Genomic DNA, 16,221 nt, shown 5'->3' on the forward strand with positions numbered 1-16,221 from the left:
ACTGAAAATTTGAAAAAACTATATAGACCTAAACGCCTTATTTAATTAATTTATTAATTTATCATGAGATACACATTATGACTACATCCATATCATGGCACAACTTCATACCAGTATTCACATTTATACCGGTATACTGCCCACCCCTAGTTTACACTCATAATTTACTAATTTCCATCATTTAAGTAATCATTTACCTTTTTTCTGTTATCTTTCCTTGTTTTATTAAAACATTATTTGACTGACGTGTGACGATTATGGTGTAAGAAAGTTTTGGTGTTGGAGCATGACACTGTTCCCCAAAGGTTTTAAGGTAGAACAAAGATTTTAAACCCCCTCTGGGACATACCCTCAAGGGGAATTACATTTCATAAACAGTGTCTGATTGGTCATTTCTTCAAACTATAGCAGTGATTTCATTAGCATTCTAAACTAAGGGCCGGATTAAATCAAAACTTTGACCCACTCGCTAATCGCAAAGTACAAACCAGTACATCATATCGGTTACATTTCTGATTCGAAGAAAGTGGCATCTTACTAAAAATGAAGCCGCAACTGAGTACAGTTCTGTAGTTTTCTGTTAGCAGGTGGGTCAAAGTTTTGATTTAAGCCCTAAGCCTTCCCATCTCATCAATATTACTCATGAATAATAATCATTAACCTCTAAATTGCCAGTTGCATTGGAAGGTAATATGCAGATAAAACGTTGCAAGAAAGGAATGTGAACTGCTGATAACAGAAGAAGGGAGTGATAGAAATGTTAAGACCCGATGCAGGCCAGAGTCATGGCACACAAAATACAAAGAAAGACTAGAATATATATATATTTTCCCCCACAACGTAAAATATTTACTGCATCTAATATTGACCTATTTTTCCCCCAGATGGTGAATTCTGTAAGACAGTGACAATCCCCCTTCTGTTGTGTTGTTTCAGTTAATCCAAATGGACTGCTTCAGTGGACCAACTTTATGTGTTATGTTCTCAGTTCACCACCAGTATTATTATATCTGCAACACCCAGAGTGATTAAACCAGGTTCAGTGTGATCACATCACATTCAGATTCTTGCTTAAACAAATTATGAACCTTCTAATTTAACAGTGGTTCCCATAAACATATATGAACTTGTATAAATGAACATCTGTTTATGTGTGTGTGTGTGTGTGTGTGTGTGTGTATATATTATGAAGAGTCGGTTAAAGGGTTTTAAAATATCTATATATTTTTCTTATTATTATTGATTATTATTTCTACTCATTCCATAGGTCATGTTGTTCAGCCTTTGTCCTGGAGATCCCCTGTGCAATTTATATGAATGAATCTCTTTCTATAGACTGTTAAGGATTGATTAAGCAGTTCAGTGAAGATACAGTGGCTCTCAAAAGTATTCACCCCCCTTGGACTTTTCCACATTTCGTTGCGTTACAACATGACATCAGAATGGATTTAATCAGGAGTTTTTGCCACTTATCAACACAAAAAATGTCTATAATGTCAAAATGAAAAATATGAATCTGCAGATTTTTCTAAATTAATTACAAATATAAAACAGAAAATACTTGAATGCATAAGTAATCACCCCCTTTGCTATGACACACCTGATTGAGCTGTGGTGAAATCAGTTGTCTTTAGAAGTCACGTAATTAATTGAATGGAGTCCACCTCTGTGCAATTAAGGTGTGTCACATGATTCCAGATTAAATACACCTGTAAATCGGGTTATTGAGGGCTGAAATCAGTTCTGGTATTTCCACGTGGCCTGTAAACCACTGAATTAACCACATCTCCTGCTCATTGATCAGAGTAACCTATAAACCTATTGGGTTTGGGCTCTGCCTTGCACCAGAGGAAGAAACCCCTGTTTAAATGTCTGTATGTGAGTGGGTCACAGCAATACTCCATTTGAGACTGTTTAAACCTGATGGAATGGGGATTATCAGGACCAGGGCAAATATTTTCTTGTTTTGTTCTTTAAATTACGAAAAGGGCATAAAATATTTTGGCTTGAAGGAATGTCACCTCTTGTGTTTTAGGTCTACCATGTGGTTGTCCTGACCAGTTTGTGCCAGTGTGTGCCAAGAATGGGTGCACATATCCAAGTGCCTGTGTGGCCCGCTGTATGGGCCTGACAGACAATCAGTTTGAGTATGGCACCTGTCGAGACAGTGACCCATGCTCGCCCAATCCCTGCCTTAAGAGTCAAAGGTAAGGTGGCTGTATGGTTATGGTTAATAAGATTTATTTACAATGTGTTTTTGCCAAATCCAGTGTAGGTTTTGTTTCTTTTGAATTGCCCCCCCCCCCTCACTGTAGCCCACTTGGCTCAACATCAAACTAACATAGACTTAAGTCTGCCGTCTTTTAAACATTTGTATAAGCAAACATACAATTTGCAAAAATGCATGTAAAGACTATAGAGGGACCTGTTAGCAGCAACAAACATTTAATCTATTTCTCAAATTATAGTAATATAATATAAAAGTATTTTATATTAATATGAAATAATGTCACATTTGGTGAAATAATCAAGTAGACCTGCATTTCCCGATCCCATTTTTTACAATTACATACTGTAGTGATTCTGAAGCCTCGTTAAGGGACCTAGGTCTTTAGTAATGCAGTAAGGTCATTGCAGTGTGGTGCTGGAGAATGGAGTTCAAGTCCCTGCTTCCTGTTGTGGACCGGAAATCCCCATAATGTTACAATAAATGTAGTGGTTTACACATTTTTGCCCCAGGCTTAGTCATAGTCAGCAGCACCCCAACATGTGTAGTCTCCAGCCTGTCAGTCAGCAAAGGTCCTGACTGATATTTATTACACTCTTTGTGGGTTCCCATAACTATCTATTCTAGACCAAGTTATAATTGCTAACTTGTTAATTGATGTTGCAGAACTAGGTAGCAGTGTTATAGCATAAAAACAAACCACTTGCAGATCCTATTCAAGGTAAAACTCGCTATCTGGTTTAGCTACACATTTATTATCATCATCATGAAAACAGTTATTTTAGCCTGCATGCAAAAAATGAAGCAATAACCAAACAATATTATAGTACCTTTCTCTTGTGCTTGTTTTTCTTCTGTTTTTTTTTTTTTTTGCACCAGATTGCTATGTTCTTGGTCTTTTTTCCGACATTATAATTTGGTTGCGTCTCAATCCTAAAATATATTTTTTTCTTCTTTTCTGCCACACCCAAACTGTTAGGATTCAGACTCTATGCAGCAGTAGACCGATGGCAGGTGTCTAGTGCATAAATTATAATGTTTGATTCCATGATGCCCCTGGGCACAACTTACTCTGTACATTATTTGAAAACTGATCAGTGTATGAAAGTCAATTATAGAAAATCATTCAATATATTTGATGTATTATTTTTTGCTAGGGGTCCCCCTGGATGCCGGGGGCCCTAAACAGACACTTATGTTTTATTACGAGTTTATTTGTATTATGTTTGGAATATAGTGCCTTTTCAGTTCAAATATTTAGACCTCTTTCATGGTTAAGAGCTAGTAGTTATACACCGATCAGCTATAACATTATGACCACTGACGGGTGAAGTGAATAACACTGATAATCTCGTTATCATGCCACCTGTCAGTGGGTGGGATATATTAGGCAGCAAGTGAACATTTTGTCCTCAAAGTTGATGTGTTAGAAGCAGGACAAATGGGCGAGCGTAAGGATCTGAGCGACTTTGACAAGGGCCAAATTGTGATGGCTAGACGACTGGGTCAGAGCATCTCCAAAACTGCAGCTCTTGTGGGGTGTTCCCAGTCTGCAGTGGTCAGTACCTATCAAAAGTGGTCCAAGGAAGGAAAAGCGGTGAACCGGCGACAGGGTCATGGGCGGCCAAGGTTCATTGATGCACGTGGGGAGCGAAGGCTGGCCCGTGTGGTCCAATCCAACAATCGAGCTACTGTAGCTCAAATTGATGAAAAAGTGAATGCTGGTTCTGATAGAAAGGTGTCAGAACACACAGTGCATCGCAGTTTGTTGCATATGGGGCTGCATAGCCGCAGACCAGTCAGGGTGCCCATGCTGACCCCTGTCCACTGACGAAAGTGCCTACAATGGGCACGTGAGCATCAGAACTGGACCACGCAGCAATGGAAGAAGGTGGCTTGGTCTGATGAATCACGAGTTCAAGGTGTTGACTTCAAATTCCCCAGATCTCAATCCAATCGAGCATCTGTGGGATGTGCTGGACAAACAAGTCCGATCCATGGAGGCCCCACCTTGCAACTTACAGGACTTAAAGGATCTGCTGCTGACATCTTGGTGCCAGATACCACAGCACACCTTCAGAGGTCTAGTGGAGTCCATGCCTCGACAGGTCAGGGCTGTTTTGGTGGCAAAGGGGGGACCTACACAATATGAGGCAGGTGGTCATAATGTTATGGTCATAATGTTATCGGTGTATGTTACCAATATTTGAAAGTGTTTTGATCATTTTTTATTGCTTGTATAGATAATCATAGAAGAATCTGCTTTTGACCTGTTTCCCTGCATAATACAAATTAAATACAAGAACAATTTCAAATACAATATTTGACGTCTAACCTTAAAATACTTCTGCTGTCTGAAAAACAAACATACAAATATTTTTCATTCCAGTGAGCAGTTCACTTCAGTTAATTTGTTACTGTTTTTAAAAAGTATATTTTGTATCCACCATAAATTATGAGTAAGACGTTACATAACTGCGGCTCTTGGCAGGAGTTTCAAAGAACCGCCATTGTGTCAGCAGTAATGTAAGCTATTTCATAAACAAAATCATACAATGTAACTGATTGCTATTTTCCTATTGAATTCGCTGGACAGACAAGTGGAAAATCCAGCCCTATTTGCCATGAGGAGAAAGCTTTGGCAAAGGCCCTTTAGAAGAGCTCTTTGCAAAACTGCGGTGTTAAGATTAAAGGGCCGTAGTCTTTCATCTTCAATGTACCTCGCTGCAAGTACTCCGTCTAAACTCTTCCACTGTTCAGGAATAGACTAAACATGTCAAGGCTTTCTGACGTTGCTGCGTTTGCTTTGCTACAATGGCAGATCAATGGAGCAGACAGGTGAAAACAAAGGGGTCACTTGGAGATCTTACTGAAATCCTACTGAATACATTTCACAATCATATTCAATCAGTTATTCCTAAGAAACTGTTACTCTGGGCAGATGGCATATCCATAGTTACCCTTCACAATGAAATGTATTCGGTGCATAAAATTCAATATTTTTCTTCAGTATGTAGTACAATCACCACTGACAGAAAAGATAGAAGCCAATATAGAAGGTTTGATTTGGTCCAGCCCTTTGACTAGTGGGTTACCACTTTTTCAGGTTTGCTATGGCCACATAGCCAGACAAAATAGTGTTTTTAAACCAAATAAAGAATGTAAGAAAGAAAAAGAGAGTATCCTGCTGACATTCATATTTAGATGTCCCCAAGTGCCTGACATTAACCACAGTGAATCATTGTAGTTTGATGGAGAAGTTTACAATAAAAATATACTTTCTTGGCTACATTTCTTTAAAATAAACTTTATACATTTTCATACAGGAGTTTATTCTGTTTGCCTAATCATAATTAATAATGAACAAACTTGAGATTATGGTTTACATGTACCTATTTTCCCTGTTTCAGATGTATACCAAAACGAAAAGTGTGCCTTACAAGCATCAGCAAATATCCCTGCAACCAATATGAATGTGTGAGCAGGCCTTCAAGCTGTGACAGGTCCCTGCTGGACCCTGTGTGTGACACGGAAAATAACGAGCATCCTAATCTCTGCATGCTATACCAAAGACAGAAAGTACTTGCATACACAGGCCACTGTCAGGTAAGAACACGAATCTGCTTGGGTTAGAGGGGGACAGGAATGAGGCAAAATTATGTAAGGAAAAATACATTTTGTGCACCAGTCAATCTGTCGCCAGCCCTACACCTGATACAAAATAATTAGCATTTTTGATCAGATAAGTGACTGATCAAGGCATTGATCCAGAGACCCAAGTTTGCAACTTGATCAAGATTGAATACCAATAGAAAAATTAGAAACTTCCTGAGCAGACTAGAGCTATCAGGTACAAATCTAATACAATAAATAATGATAATAATATGATATGTAGAATATTGTGTTTCACCAATCAACATGATTATAAATCTTTCACAATTACTAATGTTATTACAAAGCCCTTGTTGGCTATATTATATTCAGTAGGCTATAGCCAACCAACGGTTGGAGAAGAAAGTATGTATAGCTTATTAATTTTGAGGAGTTTGCAGTTGAAATGCCTATATGTATATACGGGAGAACTTCACAAACAGAGATATTTACTTTTGAATTGCAAATGCTGCACAAAAAGCATCTATGGCGGTTATAGTGTTAAGTCTCTAGCCAACTATAGGAAGACAATATAGATCTGCACATACAGGATGCAGTATGGCAATTTAAATCTAAATTCAACTAATTACTAGCACAAGAATATGAACCAACTACACACAACATTGTGGGGGGTGGGGGTGGATTTTGCTTGCGAACTGCTGTCCGCTTGCGGGGGGATGCAGGTGAATTGTGGTCCGGAAATCCACACAGGACGACACACGGGAGTCAAGCGGCCCACCAAACTAGAAAATGGGCAGTCCGCCTGAAATCATACATTGACAATCAAAGCAACAATTAAGATCTTCCAGCATTAGTTTAAAATGAAGCATGGAAAACCTAAGATAGTTCACAAATGAGATGAGGCTAAGAATCACATCCACATTTTATTTATTAATTTTAATGACCCTAAGAATTCAGCTTCACCAATATGGCTAGGGAGTTTGTTCCAGACCACCACACCTATCTGTTTGAGAGAGAAGCTGAAGGAAAAAATGTTTACAAAGTTATTTTAAGAGTGCCAAATCTGCACTACACTGCATAATTCTAGGGCTGATCAACAATTATCATTCACTTTTGAGCTTTGCTTGTGTTTTAATCTAATTAGTAAGATTAAACAATATGAAGGAGGCAGAGGGTATAATATACCAAAAGTCGCTGAGTTTCTTACTGAGATGAAGCCGTGTGAGCCTCATCAGCCTAATTTTCCATACATGCTACATAATTCACTTATGAATAAGACCAGCAATTTGAATTCAGATTGCAATTTTTCAAATTAAGATAATTTAGATAAGCAATTTTAGATAAGCTGTATACTACAATAACTCTATTAAACATATATGCTGATCTAACCCATTAGTAAATTCTTTACTAAAATTGGAAAATTAAGCCCAAAATATTTTCCAAACGTAACAGGATGTTATGTTATGTTTATCAAATTATAGACAAAGCTGTAAAAGCATTGTGTCATTATAACAAGCACCAAGGTTTAACAGGCTATTGAGGTGGTATTTTGATCATGTCAAATCCTGCCAGGACGTTTTCTCTCCCAGAATTCCAAAATGGTTGCTATTGATAAAGGACCCTCTTCCAATCCCTGGTTCAGGACCACAGAATGGGCTGAAGATTTCCACATTCGGTGTTTAAATAAACATTGTATTGCAGGGGAAAAACAATCAACTAAAAACCATAGGAAACAGTAGGTTTTCTTTCCCTTTACATACAGGCTTGTGATGGATTGTTATGAATGCTTAATAGATACATTCTGGAAAATCAGTGAAGCACTTCACCACCAGTCACCTCCTTATTCCCAGACCGCTAGCCCTGTAAATGTAGTAAACAACTTGTCCTTGTAATGAATTATAGCATCAAGCTTGGAAAGGCTTATGAAATATAAAAGCAAGCTGGATTTAATTTCAGTCAGCATGCACTGTCAATGACGCACTTTCACACAGTCGAGTACAGTCCTGATGGAAATCTCAGCGCAGGGATCGTAAACACTATTTTCTTCACTTGCTTCACTTAATGACATCAAGTGCCTTTTCCTTTTCTTTGTTTCTGGTCTGCTGGCCATTTTTTCTTTTTTCTTTCTTCCTTTCTCTCCTAACCTGCTGTTTTTCTCTTCCTCATCTGCTGTACATGCTGGTAGCGACGGACAAAGACTTACACTCTGTAGGTATCTCTGATGTCTCCCTATGGGTTTTATACAAAGCACCTGTATTAAGACACCTGTGTTTACTGAATGTATAACCTGCTATTTAGGATAATGTTCTCTTGGTCATTAGGGCTGACACAGTCTTTCAGTCTTTCAGTAAATTACATTCATATTTCAATATAATGTAATATATAATGTAAATAAATTAACGTGTATATTAATTGCAATATGTCAACATTTGTAAATTAACAACCATCAACATAACATGCTGTTCTGAATGCTAATTTGATAAAACTGCTCTTTGAAGGAATCGTGTAAGTGCTCCAAACCCGTCTGTGGCCACAATGGGGAGACCTACAGCACTGCGTGTGCAGCCTATTCGGACCGAGTGGCTGTGGACTACTATGGGCGATGCCACGCTGTGGGCATATTGTCTGAATACAGTTCGGAGTCGGGGTGTCCTTCCATCAGCTGTCCAACTCTCTCAATGAAGGGGTGCAACCCAGTGACTCCACCTGGTGAGCTTCCACCCCAATGCATGAGATGTCTATTGTGTTTGTTGTGTTTGGTTGTTAGTCCATGTATTACAAAACTATCATATGGTTGTAGGTCAACAAATGTGATACCTTTTAATCAGTTCTTTTTTGAATGATATATCATCCAGCTTTACACAATCTACATTTAGCTCATTAAGCCATTTTTTACTTTGCCACACCAGCCATTCTGTATTGGAAATTAGCATCATAGAATTACAATTTGTATTAAAACAAATGTATTAAAAGCAGCATATTGCCAACACATTTGTAATTCAGTGCCAACATATTGCCAACACAATTGTAGTGCAGTGCCAGCATATTGGCAAATAGATTTCTAATTCAGTGCCAGCGTATTACCAACACAATTGTAATTCAGTGCCAGCATATTGCCAACACATCAATTTTACTACACATTGCTGCAATGCAGGTTGACAACTGTTGGAAATTGGAAAGCCTACTAGAAGCCCTGCATTGCGTGTACACGAACATAAGCCCAGTTCATTTGCCCCAAAACAATTATATAATAACAGAAGAAAGTGAAACAGGCGATAATGCTGATTGTTTCATTCAAACATCTTAACAAAGGGATGGGCCTTGCTCCATCACACAGTTCTTCATGTTCTTTAGAAAACAGAACATTGAACAGCAGTATTTTACTTCACACATCTGCCCTCAAGGCAGCAATGCCACTTGTAAAGTTCTAGTTTTTGAATAAATACTTTAGAATTAGTATACAAAGATGAATTGCATGTAATATTATCATTATTTTTATTATTATTAATTAATGTGTTAAAAATCCCTGCAGGAATCTAACCCAAATATAACCAGTGCCAGAGCCGAGTCTTAACCATTTCACTGCAGCAGGATCTACATTTATCGAGTTATTGAATCAAACAGTAAAGTGAATTAAGTTATTTTCATGAAACTGCATGTTTCTCATATGGGTTCAAATAACCTAGTATACATAAGTATATTGGGTCAAAATAGTTTGGTATTAGTATACTGTTATTTCTGAGATTTTGTGTCCTTGAGTTTTGAGAAAAGGTTGTTCCCTTTCAAGTCGAAAGACAGCCATTACTGAATGGGAAGAGCCTTCTGACCTGCCAATCATGAAAGCATGTACCAAAGCTGCCCTATAGGGGCCCTGCTTGCAGGAGGAAGTCCCGGCCCCAGTGTCTGTAGCAGCAGTCTCACTCGGAGCCAAATTCCCTCTTTATGAGATCTGCTGTATCAGTGAAACCTCCTGTACCAATTATTTCAGATTATACAGAGTTAGGAAGTGAGAAGGAGAGAGAGAGAGAGATGCTACTCCGGCTGGAGTAGCCATTCTGCGGGTTGCCAAGATGCGGGTTCTGGCCGCCAGCACCGGCAGGGGAGATGATCATTTTACTGGCCCGAGTGCTGAGTTTAAAGCACTGATGAGGAGAGCGACGGAAGCAGTGGAGATTCCATGGTCCCCACAGAACAGGCTCATGAGGGAGAAAGCCTCTAAACCCTGAGAGCCCGGCCCCTCTTCGAGGAATGTGTGGACATTGTCCAGTCCACTTGGACTCGCATGGTGTCTGCTCCTGTGACCTTCAAGCAAGCAGACGCCATGTGCTCAATGGCGGGGGCAGACCAGAAGGGCCTGGGATCCTTCCCACCAATCAGGGACTTGGTGGCTAGGCTTGTGCAGGCCAACGCACTGTTGGCTAGGAGCCCATTTGCCCCAATAGACTGTGTAGGACCACTGACCCTATGCTTCGGAAACCATACGCAGCCGACACCTCGGTGGTCCGGGCAGCCAATTCACAGGCCATATTGGTCCTATATATTGGACTCTGTTCCACTCTGTCCCCCCAGACATTTCCGGGGGTTGCTAATCACTACTGTTGAAAGGGGGCAAGAGCCCTGGCGCAGGAGATCTTGGTGATGCGGAAGAAACAAGCGATAAGACTAGTGGAGGCACAGGACTCCCAAGCAGGGTTCTACTCGGGATACTTCCTAGTGCCAAAGAAGGACGTAGGCTTCAGGACAATTCTCGATCTGAGGGGCCTCAACATGTTTCTGAAAAAATAACTGTTGACTGCACAGCGTATCCTCCAGTCCGTCCGGCTGGGTGACTGGTACATGTCAATCAACCTCAGGGACACCTACTTTCACGTCCCCATCCTCCCAGCGCACAGGAAATACCTGCGCTTCACCTTCCAGGGCCAGGCATACAAGTTCTGTATGTTAAGTTATTAATACCCCTTTATACATGTTATTACAGTGTGTTCTATGTTCAGTGTTCTGGTATTCCATTTTATACTTTTCCAAGGTGGTGTTGTTTTGAAGGAGAGGAAAAGTGCTTACTGAAGTTGTGTATGGAAACAATAAAGTTATAGTTGAACTATAGAAATCTTTTGTTATTTTAACACTGTGTGCTGCCATTCAGCCTTTCTCTGGCGCCTCACACATTCTCGAAGTGCATGGACACAGCTCTGGACCCCCTCAGAACGAAGCGGATAAGGATCCTGAACTACCTGGATAACTGGCTGGTGTGCATAGACTCCAGGCTTCAGGGGGACAAACACACGGCAGAGGAATACTGTGCTTCCTACAACAGCTGTTAGAGGAAGGGAAATCTGCATCCACGCTGCAGGTATATTTGGCTGCTATCTCAGCATGTCATAATAAGTTTGACAATGTCTCCTCACTTCCTGAAGGGTGCAAGACAGTTAAGACTACCAATAATGGATACAATTCCATCTTGGGACTTGGAATTAGTTTTACAAGCACTCAGCTGAGCTCCCTTTGAGTCCATCGATAACTTCAGCAAGGAAACTGCGAACTTCAGACAGGCTTTATCCACCAACAATGCATGATCTTCTCAGGAAGCAAAGACAGAGTCACTCTGAGGATGAACACGGCCTTCCTGCCAAAGGTTGTGTCGGTATCCTGGAGTCTATTCACACCCATCCCCCCCCCCCCACATGCATCGCATCATGAAAGCAGACTACACACACTTTGCCCTGTCTGGGCTGTGAAGATCTGATCAGTTGTTTGTCTGCTACGGTTCTACCACCAGAGGGTGCGCTGTTTCCAAACAACGACTGACACACTGGTCAACAGACCATCGCGATGCTTTACCATCTCAATGTGGTGGACCGGCTGTGCCCTACACTGGGCACTACAAGCAGCTTGCCCTCAGGTGCCGTGAGGCTCTGTTGTACTTGCCATAATGGGATCGTGGCTTAGTCAGGTGTCAGGACTTGCGACAGCTCTGGTATAGTCTTCCCATTCGGTAATGGCTGTCTTTCGACTTGAAAGGGAACAATATTATAATGTTATTATCAAAACCCCGGTTCCCTGAAAAAGAAAAAACCATTACCCTTCAGAGGTCGCTCGACCAGAGAACCCTCATGATGAAGAAATGTCAGGTTGCAGCTAGCAGGAGGAGACTTTTCACAGTCACCGGGGGCGGGACTTCCTCCTGACAGCAGGGCCCCTATAGGGCTGCTTTGGTACATGTTTTCATGATTGTTAGGTCAGAAGGCTCTTCCCATTCGGTACTGGCTGTCTTTCTTTTCCAGGGAACTGGGGTTATGATAACCTATCATTGTGAACGTTTGGATGATTTCATCCTAAGATAACTTTTTCCCAGCCAGATGGGAAAATTAAGTGATGCTGATTTCCTTTCTCACATTTTGGTACTCCTCATGCATGCATTTGCACAATGTGTCGAAAGTCTGCATTTTCCCTGTTCTGTTCACATCGAATGAACACTGTTATTCTACGGCAATCACTACTAGAAATGCAGGAATTCTACAGGCAATGACATGCCTGCAAAATGCCTTTTATTTCAGGGTGGGGGCCACCTATTCTATTTTATTCTAGAATGTGTTTACTATTATATTTATTGTTTATATTACATTTATTGTATGTTGAGCTGCACAGCTGATCAAACTTTATATCTATAAATTAAACTGACTACGTGTTCCAAAAAAGACAACGCAAGAGTTTAAAACTTGTAACTTCTAGGTATTGTGTTTTTTGTTGTTGTTCATTCACTGTAGTGTATTTCATGAATAATCGAGAATGAGGGAACTCTAGTTTGAAATTCAACTAAACTTCTAAATTAATGTGATTCAATAAAATCCATTAGAAACAATTCAAAAATGGCAATGGAAAGAGAAAAGCCCTCTTGATAAACATCAGTTAAGGCAGGAATGTGGATTACATTGTGCTATTTCCTGCACAACTGTAATAGTCACAAGGGATGCCCTGCAAATACAGGAGGAATGTATGTAGCAGCACTTTTCAATAATGGAGACATACCCCCATTGGGAAAAGAGAGATTTTCAGTCTCGACTTCCACATTTCCACACACTTCCATTTTTGCAAATTCTACAGAGGTCTTACAGATTTCAAGGGAAACCTTTGAAGTCACCAACTAAAAGAAAACACTGAAACAATATGCTACATTAAACAATCAGCCATGAAACTACAATTAAAAAACTTTTAGTACCTTCTTAAAACATTGTTCTTTTCAAGCCTCCTGCCTATCGATGTTTCTTTACAGTTTCTGCATGTGTTTTTTAAGGCCATCCTAGTGCACAAAGAAGGCAAAAGGGTATAGTTTTATCCGCTTGTGCAGTGACCAATTGTGGTGCTCCAAACTCAACCAAAAGCAACTTTTATATAATTACAATAAAGTTAGGGAACCTAACCAACTTAAAAAAGGTGTAGAAATGTACAGGAAATCAATAGATTGCAACTGACTTACAAGGATGGAGATGTAGTTTCACTGCATAAAGTCAAGCACGGCATTGCTTTTCTCCAGAGGAACAGATTTCCTTGCACTATAAAATCTCCCAGAATCCCCTGGAACTGAACCAGTTGTGTGTTTGTGCTTGTAGGGGCCTGCTGTCCTCTGTGTGCCGGCATGCTACAGATTCTGTGGACAAAAGACAAAATGGACCTCTTTGCTCAGGTAAACATACGCACACTTCTGTGTCTGATGTAAGGTCACCTCTTTTGCATGGTCCAGCCTGGTACAAACTCTCCAAGATATTGATTCATACTGCCTATGTTTGTCTCTCTGCTTTTGACTAATTTAAATAACTAACTGCAGAGCAGTTGCATGCAGAGCCATGAAAATGGTGTATTCAGGATATGAGGCTCAACCCTAAAAAAAAGGATGTGAAAAGAGATCCTGAGTGACAGAAAACATGAGAAACAGCACCTACTTTTGGTCAGATGATGAAGCTTGCTTTTGTCAAGGATTTGAAATGCAGTTGAACTTACAAAGCAGCTTGATGGAAAAACATGGGTGTACCGAACTTTTGAAAAAAGTGGCAGAAAAAAATCCTGTCTACATGAACCTATAAATATCGTCAAATATTAAATTCCATATCTGAAGAGATAAGAATTTGTGAATCTGTCTATTGTCAAATATTATGCTTCAAGAACACTGACTCTCAACATAAATACAGGTGAAGGTCAAACACACTTTCACTGCTCTCAGAATATCAAGAATTCCCATGCATATATGACAACACCTTATATTCCCATCTTCAAAATCCAAATACAGTGCATCCAGAAAGTATTCAGAGCACTTCATTTTTTCCACATTTTGTTATGTTACAGCCTTATTCCAAAATGGATTAAATTCATTATTTTCCTCAAAATTCTACTAACAATACCCCATAATGACAACGTGAAAGAAGTTTGTTTGAAATCTTTGCAAATGTATTAAAAATAAAAAACAAAAAAAGCACATAAGTATTCACAGCCTTTGCCATGACACTCAAAATTGAGCTCAGGTGCATCCTGTTTCCACTGATCATCCTTGAGATGTTTTTACAACTTGATTGGAGTCCACCTGTGGTAAATTCAGTTGATTGGACATGATTTGGAAAGGCAGACACCTGTCTATATAAGGTCCCACAGTTAACAGTGCATGTCAGAGCACAAACCAAGCCATGAAGTCCAAGGAATTGTCTGTAGACCTCCGAGACAGGATTGTATCGAGGCACAGATCTGGGGAAGGGTACAGAAAAATGTCTGCAGCATTGAAGGTCCCAATGAGCACAGTGGCCTCCATCATCCGTAAATGGAAGAAGTTTGGAACCACCAGGACTCTTCCTAGAGCTGGCCGCCCGGCCATACTGAGCGATCGGGGGAGAAGGCCCTTAGTCAGGGAGGTGACCAAGAACCCGATGGTCACTGTGACAGAGCTCCAGCGTGTCTCTGTGGAGAGAGGAGAACCTTCCAGAAGAACAACCATCTCTGCAGCACTCCACCAATCAGGCCTGTATGGTAGAGTGGCCAGACGGAAGCCACTCCTCAGTAAAAGGCACTTGACAGCCCGTCTGGAGTTTGCCAAAAGGCACCTGAAGGACTCTCAGACCATGAGAAACAAAGATTGAACTCTTTGGCCTGAATGGCAAGCGTCATGTCTGGAGGAAACCAGGCACCGCTCATCACCTGGCCAATACCATCCCTACAGCGAAGCTGGTGGTGGCAGCATCATGCTGTGGGGATGTTTTTCAACGGCAGGACCTGGGAGACTAGTCAGGATCGAGGGAAAGATGAATGCAGCAACGTACGGAGACATCCTTGATGAAAACCTGCTCCAGAGCGCTCTGGACCTCAGACTGGGGTGAAGGTTTATCTTCCAACAGGACAACGACCCTAAGCACACAGCCAAGATAACAAAGGAGTAGCTACAGGACAACTCTGTGAATGTCCTTGAGTGGCCCAGCCAGAGCCCAGACTTGAACCCGATTGAACATCTCTGGAGAGATCTGAAAATGGCTGTGCACCGACGCTCCCCATCCAACCTGATGGATCTTGAGAGGTCCTGCAAAGAAGAATGTGAGAAACTGCCCAGAAATAGGTGTGCCAAGCTTGTAGCATCATACTCAAAAAGGCTTGAGGCTGTAATTGGTGCCAAAGGTGCTTCAACAAAGTATTGAGCAAAGGCTGTGAATACTTATGTACATGTGCTTTTTTGTTTTTTATTTTTAATACATTTGCAAAGATTTCAAACAAACGTCTTTCACGTTGTCATTATGGGGTATTGTTTGCAGAATTCTGAGGAAAATAATGAATTTAATCCATTTTGGAATAAGGCTGTAACATAACAAAATGTGGAAAAAGTGAAGCACTGTGAATACTTTCCGGATGCACTGTACGTGTGCCATGTAAATATACTATATGTGTTATATTCTAGATTTTTAAGAAATACACTTCTAAGGAGTTATTTTTCTTTAAGGGGATAATGTTTTGTTTTTCGTTTTTTGTTCGTTTTACACAATCAGCTTTTGACCTGTATCCTTTTTTAATTTCTTTTGCAGATCAATCACAATCAGCCCATGACTATCCATGACATCCTTCAGATCCTGAGGCTTCATATCTCAGTGCCACAGTGTGACATATTTGGATATCTGAGTATCGAATCTGAGATCGTGATCCTTATCGTTCCGGTTGATCAGCAGCCCACGTCTCTGCAGGTGGGTCCCCGTATATAACCGACAGACACTACAATTGGAGGAACCATTAGTTCCTGATTAACAAGTAGCTGAATCTAAGTGGTAACCGGTTCCGTGCTTCAAAGCACAGCCTGATCAAGGATATTATGATATGGATTGGAGTTAGTGTGTGCCTAAATCTGTTCAGCCATTCAACTG

At 40.5% G+C, this 16,221-nt stretch overlaps 1 protein-coding gene across 2 annotated transcripts in view; it reads left to right on the plus strand.

Moving 5' to 3' along the window:
• Window positions 1-2,039: 2,039 nt before the first annotated feature.
• LOC136770048 (reversion-inducing cysteine-rich protein with Kazal motifs-like) overlaps window positions 2,040-16,221 on the plus strand; it is a 43,879-nt gene continuing 29,697 nt past the window's right edge. For both annotated transcript variants that reach the window (XM_066723364.1, XM_066723363.1), the window contains exons 1-5: window positions 2,040-2,207; window positions 5,638-5,833; window positions 8,338-8,548; window positions 13,447-13,520; window positions 15,889-16,044. In XM_066723364.1, the coding sequence (XP_066579461.1) occupies window positions 2,122-2,207; window positions 5,638-5,833; window positions 8,338-8,548; window positions 13,447-13,520; window positions 15,889-16,044 (723 nt within the window). In that variant the 5' untranslated portion in view covers window positions 2,040-2,121. The remainder of the gene's footprint in view (window positions 2,208-5,637; window positions 5,834-8,337; window positions 8,549-13,446; window positions 13,521-15,888; window positions 16,045-16,221) is intronic.

Source organism: Amia ocellicauda, chromosome 2 (assembly GCF_036373705.1).
Source record: "Amia ocellicauda isolate fAmiCal2 chromosome 2, fAmiCal2.hap1, whole genome shotgun sequence".
Classification (NCBI taxonomy): Eukaryota; Metazoa; Chordata; class Actinopteri; order Amiiformes; family Amiidae; genus Amia; species Amia ocellicauda.